The sequence below is a fragment of the Rissa tridactyla genome, chromosome 5, assembly GCF_028500815.1.
Source record: "Rissa tridactyla isolate bRisTri1 chromosome 5, bRisTri1.patW.cur.20221130, whole genome shotgun sequence".
Lineage (NCBI taxonomy): Eukaryota > Metazoa > Chordata > Aves > Charadriiformes > Laridae > Rissa > Rissa tridactyla.
Window position 1 is genome coordinate 71,036,231 of NC_071470.1, and position 17,728 is coordinate 71,053,958.

Here is a 17,728-nt window from a genome sequence, read left to right on the forward strand (position 1 = left end):
TGGGAGCTGTAACAGCAAAATCATTTTCATGATGCGCTGTACCCCCAGCCCTGTGGGTGGGGTGCGGAGAAAAGCTGGCAAGCCCTTTTAAGATAAAAAAAAGATTTTCATGGGTGATCCGTGCATCTCTAGGGGTGTGTAGAAGATTGCCAACAGGCTTAAATTAATTTTACCATGACAGACACCTAAAAGAGAAGCATTTTAGGGATCTGTAGACTTTAAAAGGTCATTAGGCCACTTAAGGATGTTAACCCTTAGTGCTGAAGACTTCTGTGATGACTTAGTTCCCAGGCATTACAATAAAGCACTCTGCTCTGGCCTTGGCATCTTAAATTAAAACAAAGTCATAGTCTTCAAAATGGTGATTACAGCTGCAAATGAATATCATTATTTGATATGCATGTTAACCCATCCACATAGTCTCATATTCAGAAAGACTCTATTGCTTTTTCGTACTGTTATAGGTAGTCTATATATGGCTAAATTATACAGGAGAGAACTCTACTCCTAACAAAAGAAAATCAAGAGTAAACTGACAGGACAAGGGATATATGAGCAGCGCTCAGAAATTAACAGCTGTGTTTTGCAAATTAACTTTATATACACACAAATAGATGGTTAAGTTTCAAAAATGTAATTCACTGACTAGAGCACACCCTCGTCTGTTCCGTCACTGCCATCCCAGCTTACCAGGACCCTGTAAAAAACATTCTACTGTGTAAAGCCTTCAGAGTATGCTGAGTGAGCTACAGCAAGGCGTAGATGGGTTGTAAAATACCTGGGGGGGTCTTAAAAAGTCTTAACTGTTGTCACCAAATGTGAGCGCAGCAGGGAAAACTGCTTAATGAAATGGGGTAGCGTGAGAGAAGCTTGCATGGGCTGCTTGTTGCAGATGGGATTAAACACATTCAAGTGTTAAACAAAACCAGGCATGGGAACAACTCGTGTTTTTCTTCCGAAACCTGGTGCTGAAGATCCAAAGTCACTTGTCTGTGTAATAAACCACCACCATCTACTTTTCCCTCTAGCATGACTTTAATAGTTAAAAACCAAATCTGTGCAGAGTGTACTTTATTTGTTCACATTACCTATTTGTGGTTAAAAACCACTTAATCCGACAGTTTAAAAGCATTCTTTTAAAACAAAAGAATTAAACATAGCTTCTGCTAAAAAATCTGCAAGTTACATGGATGCAATACACAGGAGTATAAAAAAATCAACAGTATTCTACAGAAAATATTCTCAAAAGAGCAAATAAAGATTAGGCATGTAGGCATGATCCCGAACTGAACAAATATGAATTAAAAAACAGCTAACAAAATTTAAAAACAAAATCCCAAATATCTGTATAAAAGAAGCAAGGATTCAAAGTGCAGGTGCTCCAGTTTTCATTTTAACATATTATTCAGTAAGTTGATACAGGATACTATTCATTTTATATAAAGTGACAGTGTTCTCAGTAAGACTTAAACATTCAGTTACATTATCTTGCAGATTTTTTTCATTACTGCTACTTTACACTGTTGTAAATGAAGACTTATGCAATACATGTTTTTATTTTCTTAATCTAACAAGGATATAATAGGTTGGTGGTAAAGGTTAGTTTTAAGAGCTAAGCTATATATGCCGTAGATCCAGACTTAGAAGTATATTTATATATATATTTAAGTTTTAAAAAAGGCTTTCAATTTTTACAAAGAGACTCTACCAATCTGTTCTGGGACCTGTGGACCCTGTCTTTGGAGCATACCAGCAAAGCTTCCAAGTCCACTGGTTAGGAACACAGCTCCAGGCAGGGTCACGCTGGAGATCATTCCATGGTGGCCGTGGCTGGGAAAGGGTGTGGTGCAGCCGGAGGCCGCTGAACCCGGGGAAAGGCAAACGGCCTCTGCCTTCTGGTGGAGCAGATATCATCACATTTCACCCCGTTTGCCTGATGTACCAGCTAGGCTTGGGATGGACTTCTCGCTTTTATTCGAGCATACCAGTCTCAAGCAGAAGAAGTTAGAAGCCAGGCAGGGGTCACTGAAGTCATCTTTCATGTATTCAAATAAATAACATTGAAGCAGACGTTAAAATCCATGATTCTCTTTGGAAAAAAAAATACTAAAATTAAATCAAATTATCCTTCAGGGATGTTGCCTGGAACTTAATTTCACCTGAGGTCCTAATTCAGGTTGACAGTGCCCCTTTAAATTTTAGGTTACTTCTTGTTTTGTTCATTTTTCCTCCCAAGAATCAGATCTCTATGTAATGCCTATTTTAAAAATGCACGTAAATATCGGCATTAAGTTTACATTTAGAAATTAAGAACTAATCTTTACCATTGTATATTGACAGCAAGGTTAATAATACACACACTTCACTGACAACTCTTAATTTTTTTTCTGCATTTTGAATAAAATTTGCATTTGTGTAACATTTCCCACAGAAAGAGTGATTATACTTCAAGATAGTTAAGTTCGCACCCCAACATTTTCACATTAGTGAAAACAATCATGTTTCGAAAATACCAGGGCCTGTGCCGGGTACTAATAAATACAGAATAAAAAAAATAAATAAAAAACCCGACTGCCTTTTATCCCGACATAGTCGAGATTTCATAGTCACTGGCCGAGGTTATTGGTTTACCCATCATCCTTACGTTTTTAGCATTGGTAATCCTAGCCATCATGGACACAGGCTTGTCAAAGTACCTAACCAGCGCTGGCTCAGTCAAAAGGGAGGCTAAAAATTGTTCAAAGGTAATGGCCCAGTCTCTGTCAATGCTCGTGCTTCTACGAAGAGAAGTGGCGTGGTTGCTCCGTACCAAAACGGTGTCTTCACCGATGTCCTCACAGTGCAGCTTTTCTTCTTCGTGCGAACCTGCACTCAGTACCGAGTAGGAGGACATGGAGCTATCATCTTTTGTATCATCATCAGAAATGAGCATGGAAGAACAGGCTCCGTTGTCCCTGGGAGAAGAGTCTTCGAGCTTAATGTCTTCCATCTGCATGCCCAGGGTGCTGTCGGTGCAAACGGCCTCCTCGTCGTTGGCGACGAGGCTGCTTTGGAACGGCTTGTGCTGTTCGAGGGGGTACTGCTGGTGCTCTTTCTTCGGAAACAGCTCGCTCTGAATAGTTTTGCTGCAGTTGTTACTGCTGCTGTCTGTCTCTTTGGTGGGCTGCACGCTGAAGAGCTTACCCACCTCACCTATCTCCAAAAGCAAGCTTGTCACAGCAGCTGTGGCGTGGTACAGATCTTGTTCGTTGGGGTCCTCACTGAACATGTTGTACATTGTCTTGCACAGCTCAATGAACTGTCCCTAAACACAGAGGGAGGAAACACTAATGAGAGAGCAGGAAACAAATCAGATTAAGATCTACTAAATCGGTTTAAAAGTCTGGAATGGAGGTAGGACACATTCGTTTATGTGATTAAACTGAAGTTGGAAATAACCTAAGTGCAGTCTAGAAAGCATCTTCTATAACTGGGCACCCAGATGTGTTGCCTCTCTCAAAGCTATTTAGAATAAACTGTTGGATGTTTCTTCCAACATATGACAAATTTATTTCTCTGCAGCCACAGGAGGGCAACAGAGGGTGCGCACTGAGACACAGCATGCATTTTGCTGGATATTCTTGTAGGAACCATGCTAAGTATAACTAGGGGTCTGATAAAACTAATGAGAACTAATGAAAAATGAAATAAGAGACCTGCAGCACTCTTGTCATTGACAGTGGTAACTTAGTTGGATGTGAGCCTTTTGGAATTCAAAACTCACGAATTAAATAGGAAGGATATTTGCTTTGGGCAACCTCAAGTAAGAAGCATTGTTCTACAGGGAATAAACCTTCCCTATATGCTCTGGAGTAAACAGCTGTCCCAGTGGGTCTCCTCCTCCTTAGCAGCTATGGATCTAAGGGGAATGAGATTGATACTGTATAAATTACAAAATATAAAATGCTACTTTCAGGTAATGTGTATTGGACATTATGAGCTAGCTGGTGATATCAACATCATATCACCATTTGTCTAGGGATCAAAATAATATGTTATCATTCCTATATGTGTGTATCTCATTTTTAGGATGTTTTGGGAGCTGAATGCCAGTTACAGTATGTTGAAAACAACTAACTTCTGTAATCAGGCGACTGCTGCTCTGGGAAAAAAGTATCTGCCTCAAAATAAAACCTTTATTCAGTGTTAATTTATTGAATATTTATAGGTATGTGAAGAACATTTAAAGTTAATGAAAAATAAAGAAGTGTCAGCAGAAGTACCTGATTCAGTTTGGGCAAGTCCTTTGTGTTTTTTGCTTTGGATTTATTCTCTTGGCTCCACATTCTGAGATAATTTCGATTCTCTTGTGAGCTCTTCTTGCCTATTGTCAACAAATTACCCAGAGATGCAGGAAAATCCATGAAGAAACCTTAATTAATACTTTTTTTTTTCCATTTTCAAAAGGAGCATCTTTACAAGAAATGAAAGATGTAATTCAAATGGAGACACCATGCATACCTTTGTCTGTTTTCAGACTCACTGTAACAAACCCATCATCTACTCCTTGTTTGTTCCTGCTGTCTAGGCCAACAACTAGGAAGTGGAGGGGCGGGGGGAGAGAGAGATCAGTGTGGTTTCAGATACATACATACTTTTCATGTGTACAGCGCAAAATAAAAATGTTTACACTGCAGAAAATGCAGAGGAAAAAGGATAGGACTAAATGATGATTTCTGCTTATTCTTAAGTCTGCTGACCAATTCCATATAATTAATAATATACATACTAAGACAGGGACCATCTTAGGTTTTGTTTGTGTAGTACAACGATTAGCCTGTGTTACCACAACACAAACAGCTTCTAGCATGATAGATGTTTGGTGACTTATCAGTGAATCTTCTTTTGTCTATCAGGACTTCAAATTGCCATCTCTAGTCTATTAATTCTTATCGGTATTTTCAAACCTTCCTTCCCCCTGTAATCCTGAAGGATGGGCAATATTTCTCTTGAATCAGAGAGAAACTTAACATCAAATATCTCAAGAAAGGGAATGTCATTTAAGACAATGATGATGAGACCCAGGTTCTCATTAGGGCACAAAAAGATTTCAAACTGCTGAACTACATTTTGATGTATCTTTTGGCTTTAGTTTTTTAGAATATTTTAAATTATGATCCAAATAGATCTTGAAAGCCAATATGTTTATTCTTATTCTCCATCAAGACATATATGCTGTGCTTATCAAAAGATCAATTCTACTGCAACACACTGATGACATCATTCTGAGAGTACTTCTGCAATGCACAATCCAGGGGAGTTCTTAGTGTACACCCGCCTGTACCTCTAATGATATCAAAATAAATACAAAGATTACATGCTTCATTTTACAGAGAATACTTCACTCACAGAATTTAATCCGATAAAAATGTAGCTTTCTAAAAAGACATGTTGTCTGAAATGTGTTACCTCATCTTTTCATGCCTGAGACAAAAGATGCCTACCATGTGTACATTCTGGTGTGATGTCTTCAAAAAAGTACTGAGTGGCTTCAAAAGCAGAGTCTGGCTCTTCTTGTTCAGGAGATGGATCTAAGTAATATAATAGAATTCTTTCATTAAAAATTCCACCCTTTTATTAAAAACTAGAACACATTTCCATTGATACATTTAGAATGTCAGTTTCTAGAAGTAAAAGTGTGAGGATGCGATGGGTTAGGAATCATCTCTCTCCAGCTCACAGGAGATGAACAACTGGACCTGTACCCTAGCGTCTCCTCCCCGATACCCAGTTCTGTCTGACTAACAAGTAGCTGTTTGCCTTGAGAGCCTGGCTTGTCCATCTTCCCATGTCTACGTCCATTAAGTTCTTTCATGCAGCTCAGCGTGTCCTAAGCAGAGTATGAACCCAGAGTATGAGCTGGCAACAGTCTGTCATGATTTGGTATCAGCTTACCAGTCCCTGAATAGCAGAAGCTGTATTCTTAAAAATGGATCTCTTTTGTTATAGTTCAATAAAATTGTAATTTTTTCCAGTTAAATTAGCGAATCACTCAAGCCTACCTCCAGCAAAGCCAGCTAGGAGCCATCAGGGACATATGGTCAAAGCACATGAAGGTCAATGTCCTCTCAAAGCTTTTAGATGTCTTTACCAGAGGATGTAAATGCGCACAAGAATTAAACTACCCAAACAGTTGCAACGTACATAAATCGCAGATTCAGTGAGGACAGCGATAGGTTCTTTATGGCACACGTGTGACAAGCCAGAGAGGACATAGTTCCAGGACATAATTTTCTTCAGGGGCAAAATGGTTTTGAGATGTTTCCATCCCCTCTCTGCCCTAAAGTGCCTTTCTCACTTAGCTGAGTCCAACAGTTTGTACAGCTCCCTGGAAAACACATCTATGAAACCATCTGGAGCTTCCCTCTGCAAACAGTTGTATCAGCCCAGAAGGGAAACCAAGAAGAAAGCCTGGGGACAGAAACAAGTAGCCAGGGCATGCAGGAACATCTTAAGCTAGTTTCACTGTTAAATAAAGTGCATTATGGTTACAAATGCTGAAGAATACTGTATTTTTTATGCCCAGGGGAAAGTCACCAATCCCAACTAAACAGGTGAGAGACACATATAAACAGCCTGTTTATGGCTGGAGCAATAGAGGGTTGCATCGGTGCTTTCAGACTTTCCAAATCTGTGTCTGGTTATGGTAGAAGCTCTCTCATTTTACTGCTGCGTAAACAGCTACAATAATTCCCACAAATCAATTTTTAATTGGGAAAGCTAGTCATAAACAACTCTGCTCCAAATTTCTGTTCTCACCGAGACGACAGCTACTTTAACATCATTTACTTACCAGGCAAAACATGCATTTTATACAGTAGCTTCAACTTCTCTGTAAGATCTCCATGGCATGCTGCACCTAAACAGCATTACATACAGTATGTTAATACTCAGCATTCAACAACATTCTATTTATTATCGCTACAATATTTCATTTTAGAAGCTGCTGCATTCGCTCTGGGAAGCACTGTACTCCCTTTACAGCCCTAGATCATAAGGCAGTCACTTGACTTCTAAGATCATACGGTCTGCAGTAGAAATAGCAAGAGAACACAGATCACCTTATCTGAATTTTGTACTTCAGCCTTGGGTCCTTCATTAAAATGCTATTTTATGATGCTCAAAAATAATCTACGATCATCGCGTTACCACTCAGAAACGCCTCCAGCTGAAAGTTAAGACTTTTTTGTATGGACTTTAAACTTTCTGATCTGAAGATCCAATAACAACATCACATGATTTGGAACAATAAGATATTTATCAAAAAAAGGGAGAGAAATTCAAGTAAGTAGCATTTATCACAACTTAGCCACAGGCTAAATTGATGTTCAGGCAATACTTTCTATTGATTTATCCACCTCAACCCCTATTCCTTTCTGGCCTACACTACAATTAGCTGTCTGAAATCCAAGCAGTCTATTGTAGCCCCTCCTTACAATTAATTAAATGGATATTATTTAATTTTAAAGTATGGAAATAATCAATAATCAGACTTCTTCATAAATCTTACTTGTTATGACATGTAATTTATAAACAAATTTATTTTACCTTACAGGCTACTGTGTCAACTTACCTCTGCTATGCAAACTACAAAGTGTGGCTTGGCAAATACTAAGTCTACTGTAAAGCTTCAGACTACAATAAATAGAGGTGTTAGCCCAAACAATTGAGTACATCTACAGCAGCCATTTTGCTTTCAACTTGGTCTTTTTTAGGCACAAAACCTCCTCATGTTCTTATCTGGTGTACCACACCGTGCAGACAGTGCTTTCTTTTCTGGTGAAACTGTATCTTGGGTTATGCACCCAGGTACCACGTGAAGTACCCCACTGCTACAGGCGACGTGAAAAGACCAAAGCACAGAATGGGCTGCAGTTCTGTGCCCTCCAGCAACGGCTAGGGGTGCATTCCCCAAAATAGGACTCAGGGCACAGGACATCTGGTGACATATGCAGGATTGTTCCTCTCCCTGTCCCCAGACGTGAAGAGAACTGAAAAAACTCAACTGCTGTCTGCTTTTTGCCTGAGATGAACCTGTGTGTGCTTCATAATGCCAGGCCCTTTTTCCCCTCAAAATGTACAGGAATGAAGACGACACAATCTGAGACAAGTTTACCAAAGATGTTATCTGTACTCTCTCATGAGACAACCCTCTGGGTCTCCCTCAAGAGAGGTCAAAAAGTTTTACAAAGGGAAGAACAAGCTACTGGCAATTTGCAGGAACCGCCCAACAGTTAGCTGCAGTGGGCTACCCAAGATCTGAGGACTGATGCTGTATTAAACAATAAAATAAGCCAATCAGACTACATTCATAAAGACAACAGAAGAGGTAGATGTGCCCCTATTATGAAAGGTTAGGGGAGAGTTTTGTATGGGCAGATACCTCAGCTCAGGCTATGATTGTGACCTGCACGGTGCAGTACAGGGATAATTTCATAGGAGAGCCCAGAGGATTCAGTGGCATCCTGCACGGCCCCTGCATCTCCGAACAGCAAAGCAGATGGTCCTGCTGAGGGCCTGTGCACAGCACTGGAGGGATTCTTAGTCCCAACCTGAAATACTTCTTTCCTGGCACTCTGGAGTCACAGGTCTTAAAACCTTCAACAACTTTCAACAAGTCTTGTCTTTTTGCAGTACAAGTCTCAGATGATGCATCGCCAGTTTTTGTCCAGAAGTTTTAAATTTATCTTGTGTTGAGAGAAGAAACTGTGTTTGGAAGAGAACATGACTACACCTTTTGAATCTTTCTACCTGAAACAGCAACAGTGACAGCTGTCACCTTCACACTGCAGCCAACGTCCTCCCTCACACAGACCTGCTCTTCCCTTTTAAGGCCTTGACCACCACACCCCTTTTCATGGCACAACAAGGAACAACCTTCCCTGAGCCCCCTTTCTGACTGTTTTTCTGTCAACATTATGCAGGTGTCAGGTCTTTCGTAGGCATAATGTCATATGTGTACAGTTTCCCCCCCCCGTCTTCTTTGAGTACGTTAACAAAATGATTAAACAGGTTAGAACATTATTCTGTTAATATAAAACTTAGTGCCAATATAAAAGTGTTGGCTTCAGTTCCCCCACTCTTGAACAGAGGTGGAGAGGTGCAGAGTGTTTGTACAGTATTTAGCGCCCTGAAAGGATCGGAGGAGTGGTGAGGTTAACACATTGCTTTCTGAACATCCTCCTGCAATCCATTCTTGGAGAAAAGCTGTTTTCAGAAGAAAAATAAATAATATACACTCAGGTATTTCTTGACACAGTTTTCATGGTGCTGACTTTTGCACAAGGCTGTGGTGAGTGCTGCAGTCACCAGCAGTCATTGGAGAGGTGGAAGAGCTGCACGCTTTGAGAAGGGAGTACTGCAAAAACATGGTGGGAGGCAGGGGGCCACTTTGAGTCTATGTGGAAATCTCTGTAGTTTCTGGAATCTGGAGTCAAACACTGACATACTATAATCCAGTGTGATAGGGTGGTGCAGGTGAGCTTCTTCATGAGTGAATACCCCAAACAGCTCATAACCAGGGCTGACAACCCCGTCTGAGCAGCGCAACTCCTAAAGCAAACTAATCGAGATCACTCCTTTATTTGAACTTGCAGTAAGGACACAGAGTAAATGTGCAGAAGAATAGGCCAGGTTATTCCATCCTTGCTCAGCAGAGGCCCAAGAGACACCTGAAGTAGGAGATTCTTGAGCTATTTGCTGCAGGGGCTATGAAAAGGAAATGGAGAATCACAATTGCAATTACAGTGCTCTCATATCCGAGGATTTCACGCTGATGCAGAAGAAAGGGCCGTGGGCCCATATTGGGACACACAGCAGTGCTTTTTACCTCCTCTTCACAGAGCTCCTAGAAGGAATCAGTGTCACCAAAGAGAGGCTTCAAGGGAACAAATCATTATGGCCACATGGAATAAGGCTGTTGAAAGAGAATTGTGAAATGGAAATGCTTCAGGTGCTATGGTTGCTTCAGCTGTCAACAAGCACCCTCTGAAATGGGACATGCCTAGGACACTTCCTTTAGGAAAGACAGACTTGAGTAACCAGGGCCAGAGTCCAATACTGCTGTTTGGACACAGTAAGAAGAGAGAGGACAGTGCCCACAGGTCACCTCCAGAATGCCCATCCTCTGACCATGCTTTTTGGGACAGCCACAAGGAAAAGGCAACACACCATCCCCTGTTGAGCAGATGCGTCTTGCTACAACAGAAGATATTCCTCATTTAGGAAATTTTTTTCCTAGCCAAGGCATATTGGGTTGGTGAGGCAGATTGAAGCAGCTGATGTTTGTAGAATTTTTAAAAGTCCCGGGGCATGTTGAAATATGCTCAAAGAAATCCCATGTTGTTTTTGTTCACTGTGCTGTCCTTGCTACCATTCATGTGCTGCTTAAACAGAAGAGGGGTCATGGGGGTTGACTTTTTCTTAAAAAACAAAAGTTTTCAAACTATGCCACATTGGGCTTAGTTTCTGAAAAAAATGTGGTTTTGCAGAATGAGCAGTTTTGATTGTTTAGACCATTGAAGATTTTAGTTCAGTCATGTTGGCTTATAGCCACATTTGTGCATTTTACATTCATTTCTGTTCACAGTGCTCAACGCTGTTCCTTTTTCTTTTTACTCATTATTGGTTGTAAAAAATGCTGATTAAATCAATAACTGGTTGATTGTTTTTAACAGCATGCTGTAAGCAGGAAGAGTAGTCAATCCATGGGTCATGTCTCAAAAGGCCATTAAGTGTTAATGGGCAAACAGTCCCTCAAATACAATTCAGAACTGCATCATAAGAAGCACTGTTTTTTGGGGAGGTGTGCAGACAGTTTTACCGTCACATAGCTATTTTGCACCTGCAAGAGAACATTTCTGTACAGAGGTTTTAATGTAAGGCTGCATTTGGAGCCCTAATGCTTAAAAATACTGTTGCAAAGAGCTGCTGAAAGCCAGAGTGGGAAACCTTTTCTCTCTCATAAAGGATCAAAATGTAAAGCTGGAGGAAATGTCAGGCTGCCATGAAATAACACATGATAGATGGTGAGATGGTGGTCACTTACAGGGAGTAATTCCTGCTATATTCAAAAAAGGAGTGGCCATCTCATGCCTCATCTTCCTGCCTCATCTTTGCTTCTTCCTGTTAATCCTGGGGTTTCCACATTCCCTTTGTTGCAATATTGACTTTCACGTCATGAAATCTTGCTTTTTCAAGACTTGCATGGGCCATCATCTCCATTAACAACATTCATCCTCCCTATCTGACCTGCACCTCCACCTTCTCCTTTTCAGGTGACTTCCATCCTTCTCTCTCTCTTAGTCTGCACTCTTGGTTATAGATTTCAGAAGTACTACAAGTAGTACCTTTCACCGCACATACTGTGAGGTGTGATACCTTCCCCTCACACAGGGACACATGTATGTGAGGTGTCAGCAGACTTCTTAAGATAAGCACTTTTACTCAGGGGCAAACAACACTAACACCCTCACTCTATCCTTCCCCTGCCCCTTTTATGTGCACATAAATTTCTCAAAATTCTTCTTCCTGATCAACCAAGGGAGCAAATGCTGCCTCTCTCCCCTTTCCAGAGCTGGTAGCACTGACAAAAGGTATAAATTCCCAACTTTCTGGGAAAGCTTAAGGAGCGGATAACAAAATGCAGTGTCACTGAGAGAGGAACGCTACAGAAGAACATACAAACGACTTTCCCAAAGGAAATACTTTGATTAGAAGTAATCCCACCATTAAGCATACAAGTTGCAGGTCATTTTCACGTTAAGTTAGCAATCAGGGAAATCCTAATGGATGTGTAGTTCATGTGTGGTCCTTCTCCCAGTGTCATACACCACTGGCTAATGTAGATGCACCTACTGAGACCAGCCTAAACCCCAGTGTGAACCACTGTCACAGGCATGAGAAAATGAACTGAACAGTGGCATGAACTGCTCTTAAAAGAAAGGCGACTTATGCAAATTGGCATATGTCAAATTCAAACTCATTATCTGGTAGCTAACATAACATTTGTGTTTCTGAAGGACTAGGTCACCTTTAGAAACAAACCATTTCAGTCAGATTATTTTGAGTGCTGTGAATTCTCCTTACTTAGCCCAGAGACAAATTCACGGAAGTTGATGAGCAGATCTCCATTTTCATCAAGAAGCCTGAATAAGCGTGCAGCTAATACATCTGAATGAGTTCCACATGCCCAAGGAAAGAGGAGAGCGAACATCCCCTTGAACTGCTCAAAGTCAATACGGTACTGCTCCAGATAAGGCAGGCTGGGATCATGCCGGTCAATAGCATTGCTGTTTCCTCCCCAGTAGCAGCTGGTCAGATGTTCTGCCTGAACAGAAGGCAAACTGTGTGAGATTGTCATCACCTCTGTAAACAACTTGTCACTATCAATGATAAAAAAAAAAAAATAAATCCAAACAACTTATACATACACATTCTTAAAACAACACAAAACTAGCAGATGCATTTCCATCTACCTAGCCCTTATACTTCTGCAAAAGGTTTCTTCTCTAACCAGCACAAAAAACCATCCCTCTACAAAAAAAGATGATAAAGCAAAACTTTTTCCGCTTGCCGGGCAGATGAAACATGAAATACCTGTTTTGAACAGAGCAGTAAGCAGCTGTGACTTGCATATATACACAGGCTTGCTGTGCTTAGTCACCCCCTTCACCCCCACCATATAGTCAAGTCAGAAAGGGGACTCTCATGAACTCTAATCTCAGAGCATATGAAAATAGCTGTTTATTTGGAATATTTTTTGTTGAACCACATAGTCTCAAAAATACTGCATTAAGTCCTATGCTTTCAGTCTTACTGAGGACAGTGAAAGTTCTGGAGCTGACTTTGGTAAAATCTAATTTAAAATGATTCAGAAGCTTTGAGAAAGAGATCCCAGCACTGCACAGTGATCAGCTGGGGTGGACTGTCTGACTTCATCTCACTGATTCCATGGAAGACTGAAAGAAGGCACTGCAGGATTTGGACAATTTTAAGACCTGACATTACACATGGGAAATTGAAAGGAAAGAAATTCTTCATGGTGTACCAAAAAATCTCTGTTATAACAAAAGAGAGGAAGAAAGTATCTTGTTTTATGGCACTGTGCATGAGAGTGAAGCTAAAGCACTTTAATTGCTCACCTTCAAATTTGTGGATCTAATGGTATTGCTGTACAATCAACTTGCAAAGACACATCACTTTGTGACACTAAATTTCAATGCAATACAGTATACATTAAAGCAATCACAATGGCAAAAATCAGCTATTATGATATGGAAGTATTAACTGTCTGAGATAATAGAATAAAGGTATTTCTTTGCTACATTCCAAAATTTGGGTCAGGTACAGAGACACATACATAAGTTTCTACAGACTGATAAAAAGCCTCTATCTATTCACTTTTTCACTATAATAGTTTTCATCATTTTATTCATTTTTTCCCCACAGACAAATAATTTAGTGAATGACTTACTTCCTGCACTTTTAAAAACTGTTTTTTTTTTTTTTTTTGTATATTCAATAATACATAGCTAATTCAAGTTTGTATTAAGATACCTCATAGTAAGTAACTCACAGACTCAACCTGGTCTTTAGAAAAGACACACAGTCCCATATCAAAAATAAATGTTTGCACTCAGCTTTACCTTGAAAAGAGCATACAGTTCCTCCAGTTCATCGATAGTAAAAGAAGTCTCTGTCACAATAGTTCGTACCTTTTGAAACATAACATTAACAGTTACGGATTTGAAATCCATGTCTCATTGAAAAGCTAATTTAAATTTCAGAAACTGACTGACCTTAATCTTTGCAAAGAACATTATTTCAGTACTTACCACATTGCGCTTTGTAGTATCTTCAAGGGTTTGGATAACTTTCAGCCTTTGTTTGAATCTCATTTGTTCAATTAAGTCTGCTCGGATACTTCCAAATTTCTGAAAGAGAAAAAAGAAGTACAGGATAGTCTGTGTATTAATATTTGGAATACTTATCTTGCCTTTAATGTCTTTGAGAAATTAATTTAATTATGTGATATACCACAAATAGTATATTTAAAAAACTGCTGTTAAGGCATTTTTCTAACACATGAAAAAGTTACAAAGACTTTAGGAATATATCACTAGACTTTATTTTTCCAAGAACTTGTTTTCATTTAATTTGAGAGGCCTTTATTAAGTTACAAATCCTCAGATTTCAAACCATAATCTCAGTAGTTAGAAATTTCTTGCTTGGCAAATCTCTATGAATAGATTTTTTCGTAACTCCTTCCTTGGGGTTTTATCTCAGCTTGCCCTGGAATATCTCTTAATTGCTACAGAGAGAGAAGATATTTAGACTAACTGGATCTCTAGCGGCTGAGATACTATAGCAGTCCTGACGTTCATCAGAACCTGAAACCAAGTATCAAGAATGCAACTTCCATTAGGAAGAAGATTCTCTGAAGTGCCCAAGTCTTATTTTCAGAAGTGTTTTTTTTTCCCCACAATGCACATCACAGTCTCAGAGAGCTCCTCTATATACTCAGAAGCATCCTATGGGAAAACCTATTAGGAATAATATTTCATGTTTTCATATGTAGATGAATGCCTAATCCCTACGATTTATTTCTGTGAACTGTAAGTAGAAGTTTTTTCCCATTAAAAAACACTTGTAACATACTGAGAAATGCACAGATGACCAGCAGGAATGATAATGACAGACATGACGTATGCCACATGTAAAACTAAAAAGGGGTGGCAAGATACGCTTTCACACAGGATAGATTTATATTTCCAATGCAAGTGCATCTACATAAGCAGGTCATAATTTGCTAGCACATTAAAAGCCGTGTTTATCTGTAAAGCTGTAAAGCAATCTGTAAAGCTCAGGAATAAAAAGATGTTTCATCTACTTGGAGCATTTTGCAAATAAAGAAGTCTTTGGAAAAAATGGAATCTACATAAATATCCATGAATATCAAGCACCACAGGGGTAACAAAACCTGGAAAAGAGAGGTCTTTTGTGGCTCTGAGGCCACATCTATTTGAGTAATCTGGTCTTATTCTCTGGTCCAGAGGTCAAATGAGACGGTCTGTTTGCATCCATACAACTAAAACTCACGTAGCCTACAGAAAAGGAAGTTGCATGCAATTACCTTTTGGGAATGGTCCCTTGTCCATGTTAACCTTCAAATCATACAAGGAATTGTTGGAAGCATGTCACTTCTATGTCAAAACTGTATCAGACCTTTGATTGTCAGTTGTTTAGTCAAGATCCAGATACTACTATTAGATGTAGCTTAAGTGTCTAAGGTCTTTTTTACCCACCCCCCCCATTAATGAACACACAAATCGAAGCAGTTAGGCACATAACGGCTCTGAACATCTGAGTCTACACTCCATGGACAGCTAGTCAGGCTTTCAAAGCTGTAGTGATTATGCATTATTTCAGTCATTTCTACTGTAATTATTATAATGCTAAGTTCTGTGGCTTCTTAATTGATCGCAAAATTGAATGAAAAGAGATTTCTCACTAAAAAGTATTTTCAGTAAATGCAAAAATTACTGGCAGGGTAAAATGTACTTGTTATGTATATTCTCTTATTTCAAGAATGTCTCTCTCTTAAAAAAGTAGAAAGTCAGTTCAATATCATCACAGAGAGGGGTGCTAATCACTTAATTACCAGCAAATTCCTCTGCATCACTTCAGCTATCACTAGAGACTTCTCATATATACATCTGACATGATTACCAAAGAGCTAGACAGGATCAGAGCCCGATGGAAAGCAGCGCTTCACAAAACAATCCAATATTGTGCTTTTGCCAGTGCTGCACCTTCACCAAATTCTCAGACTTATCACACTCCCATGACAAATATCATAGGACAGTCTGCAAGTGACAAGGTTTTCCCCCCCTTGGAGGTGGTGGTTGTGTGTTTCAGTGAGGGCAAAGGACTTCAAGAAAAAACATTTTTTTCAGCTGTAGGTCTTCCTATTTTTTTCATAAACAATAAATATCTAGAAGATTAAGGATAGATGGTTACCCAGTAAGTATCTTTAACAGCTTAAATTCTAAAAGTAGCAAAGATACACTCACTCACTTGGTATTTTGCTCTTTGTAGCTGCAACAAAGCTAACAGTGAGCTCTCAGCCCTAACTCCACATAACTAATTGAGGAACATAACAGTCACTGAATAACAGATGCCTTGAAGTTTTTTTTATCTTGATAGTTTACTATTGAATTGGTTTTTTTTAAATAATCAAATCAATGAACAACAATGACTCTCCTGCAACTAATTCTCTCTTTGCAATCAACTCCTGTTTTCCTCACAGTTCTTCACTCTCCACGCTATTTGTTTTGCCTAATTATGCTGGAGTACAGCTGGTTATTTATCTAGAAGGAGCTATAAGGTTCTGCACTGCATAAGCCCCAAAAAAGACAGACTGGCTCTGCATGGAGTCAGGTTATTCATCTAAAAACAGTTAAGCCAATGCAAGCTGTCTTTGTGATGAGGAAACCACAAAAATACAAGGGAAACAAGATTTCGTATAAACTTCCTTCTCCCTATTCTAATATTGTGTGAAGGAGAAGAACTATACATCTAACTTCAGTTTGCCCTTCAGTGTAGAATACGCTGAGCACTACATACTTCCTTGTTAAATAGATATTATGTTATTAAAGCAAGGAGGTTTTAGGGACATAGAAGCACCTCTGAGACAGCTGTCATATTGTTAAGTCTGAACTTGCATCTTGAACTAAAAATACTAATTTATCCTGCATGTCAATGGAAAGAGAAAAGGAAATTAAGGAGAATAACTCTATAAAGTTATTTAATTTTTATTAAAAAAAAATCAGTATGTCAGTGTAATCATCAGGGGTGTTTTAACTGATGGCTTATTTTTAAAATCTAAGGACAATGAGACTGGTTTGCAAATTTTAGATTTTTTGCAGGCTTTGTCCTGTGCTTTACAGATACTAGTTATTACCAGATCCTTTCACTTGAAATTTTTTTTTATCTTTGGTGATAATACTTGCTGGAAGAGAAAGGTAAAAGAAAAAAAATTCCACTGATAATAGAAAGTATTCTGAAATCACATAGATTTCACTAATGTTTCAGTTTGGAAAAGCATGAAAAAGCTTAGATGAGAATTATCCTTTTTTGAATTAGAAATTCAGCCTTATGTTTATAAATCACTTTTTTGTTGCAGGCTGCTCTCCTTTGATGCAGCAGGCTTCTATAGAAAACAGCTCAAATTTAAAGTTTTGGTTAAAAGAAAAAGAAAAACTAACCCCTCTCCCCTGCGCCATTTCAGACTTCTGAGATGAGTCTCTATTTCTTTTATGTTCTTTCAGTTCCAAGCAAAGCCCAACTACAGAGTATCAAATTCCCCTGTAAAGCAGAACTAGTGTGGGTTGGCAAGTCCCTGTTAAAAAATCCTATCCTACCTCATAGGAAGACCTGATTAGTCTGAAGATATCCACCTCAGGATAAGGCTCGACATCATCGCTGAGCAGCGAGTGAAGATGAGGAATGGGTGGAAGAGTGCTGTCCTTATTAGTTACGCTGTCCAAATATCTGGTGGGGGAAAAAAAAAAAAAAGAAATGAGAAACCCAAGGTTAGGTTCATTTCCACCCCCTCCCTTCTGAAGCTTAATAGAATAAGGGTTACATATACAGTATTAAACATAAAAATGATCAAGCCAGTCTCTAC

General features: G+C 39.3%; 1 protein-coding gene across 3 annotated transcripts in view; it reads right to left on the minus strand.

The window, feature by feature from the left end:
- Nucleotides 1–1,063: 1,063 nt before the first annotated feature.
- Nucleotides 1,064–17,728, minus strand: part of TBC1D9 (TBC1 domain family member 9) — a 53,573-nt gene continuing 36,908 nt past the window's right edge. Inside the window, exons 13-21 of one of the 3 annotated variants that reach the window (XM_054203183.1) lie at nucleotides 17,463–17,592; nucleotides 13,875–13,973; nucleotides 13,686–13,754; nucleotides 12,127–12,367; nucleotides 6,833–6,898; nucleotides 5,484–5,570; nucleotides 4,501–4,575; nucleotides 4,263–4,363; nucleotides 1,064–3,304 (exon numbers count right to left, since the gene is read on the minus strand). In XM_054203183.1, the coding sequence (XP_054059158.1) occupies nucleotides 2,579–3,304; nucleotides 4,263–4,363; nucleotides 4,501–4,575; nucleotides 5,484–5,570; nucleotides 6,833–6,898; nucleotides 12,127–12,367; nucleotides 13,686–13,754; nucleotides 13,875–13,973; nucleotides 17,463–17,592 (1,594 nt within the window). In that variant the 3' untranslated portion in view covers nucleotides 1,064–2,578. Of the gene's footprint in view, nucleotides 3,305–4,262; nucleotides 4,364–4,500; nucleotides 4,576–5,483; nucleotides 5,571–6,832; nucleotides 6,899–12,126; nucleotides 12,368–13,685; nucleotides 13,755–13,874; nucleotides 13,974–17,462; nucleotides 17,593–17,728 lie in introns of those variants that run through there. The other 2 variants (XM_054203185.1, XR_008466652.1) reach the window with 2 other exon arrangements.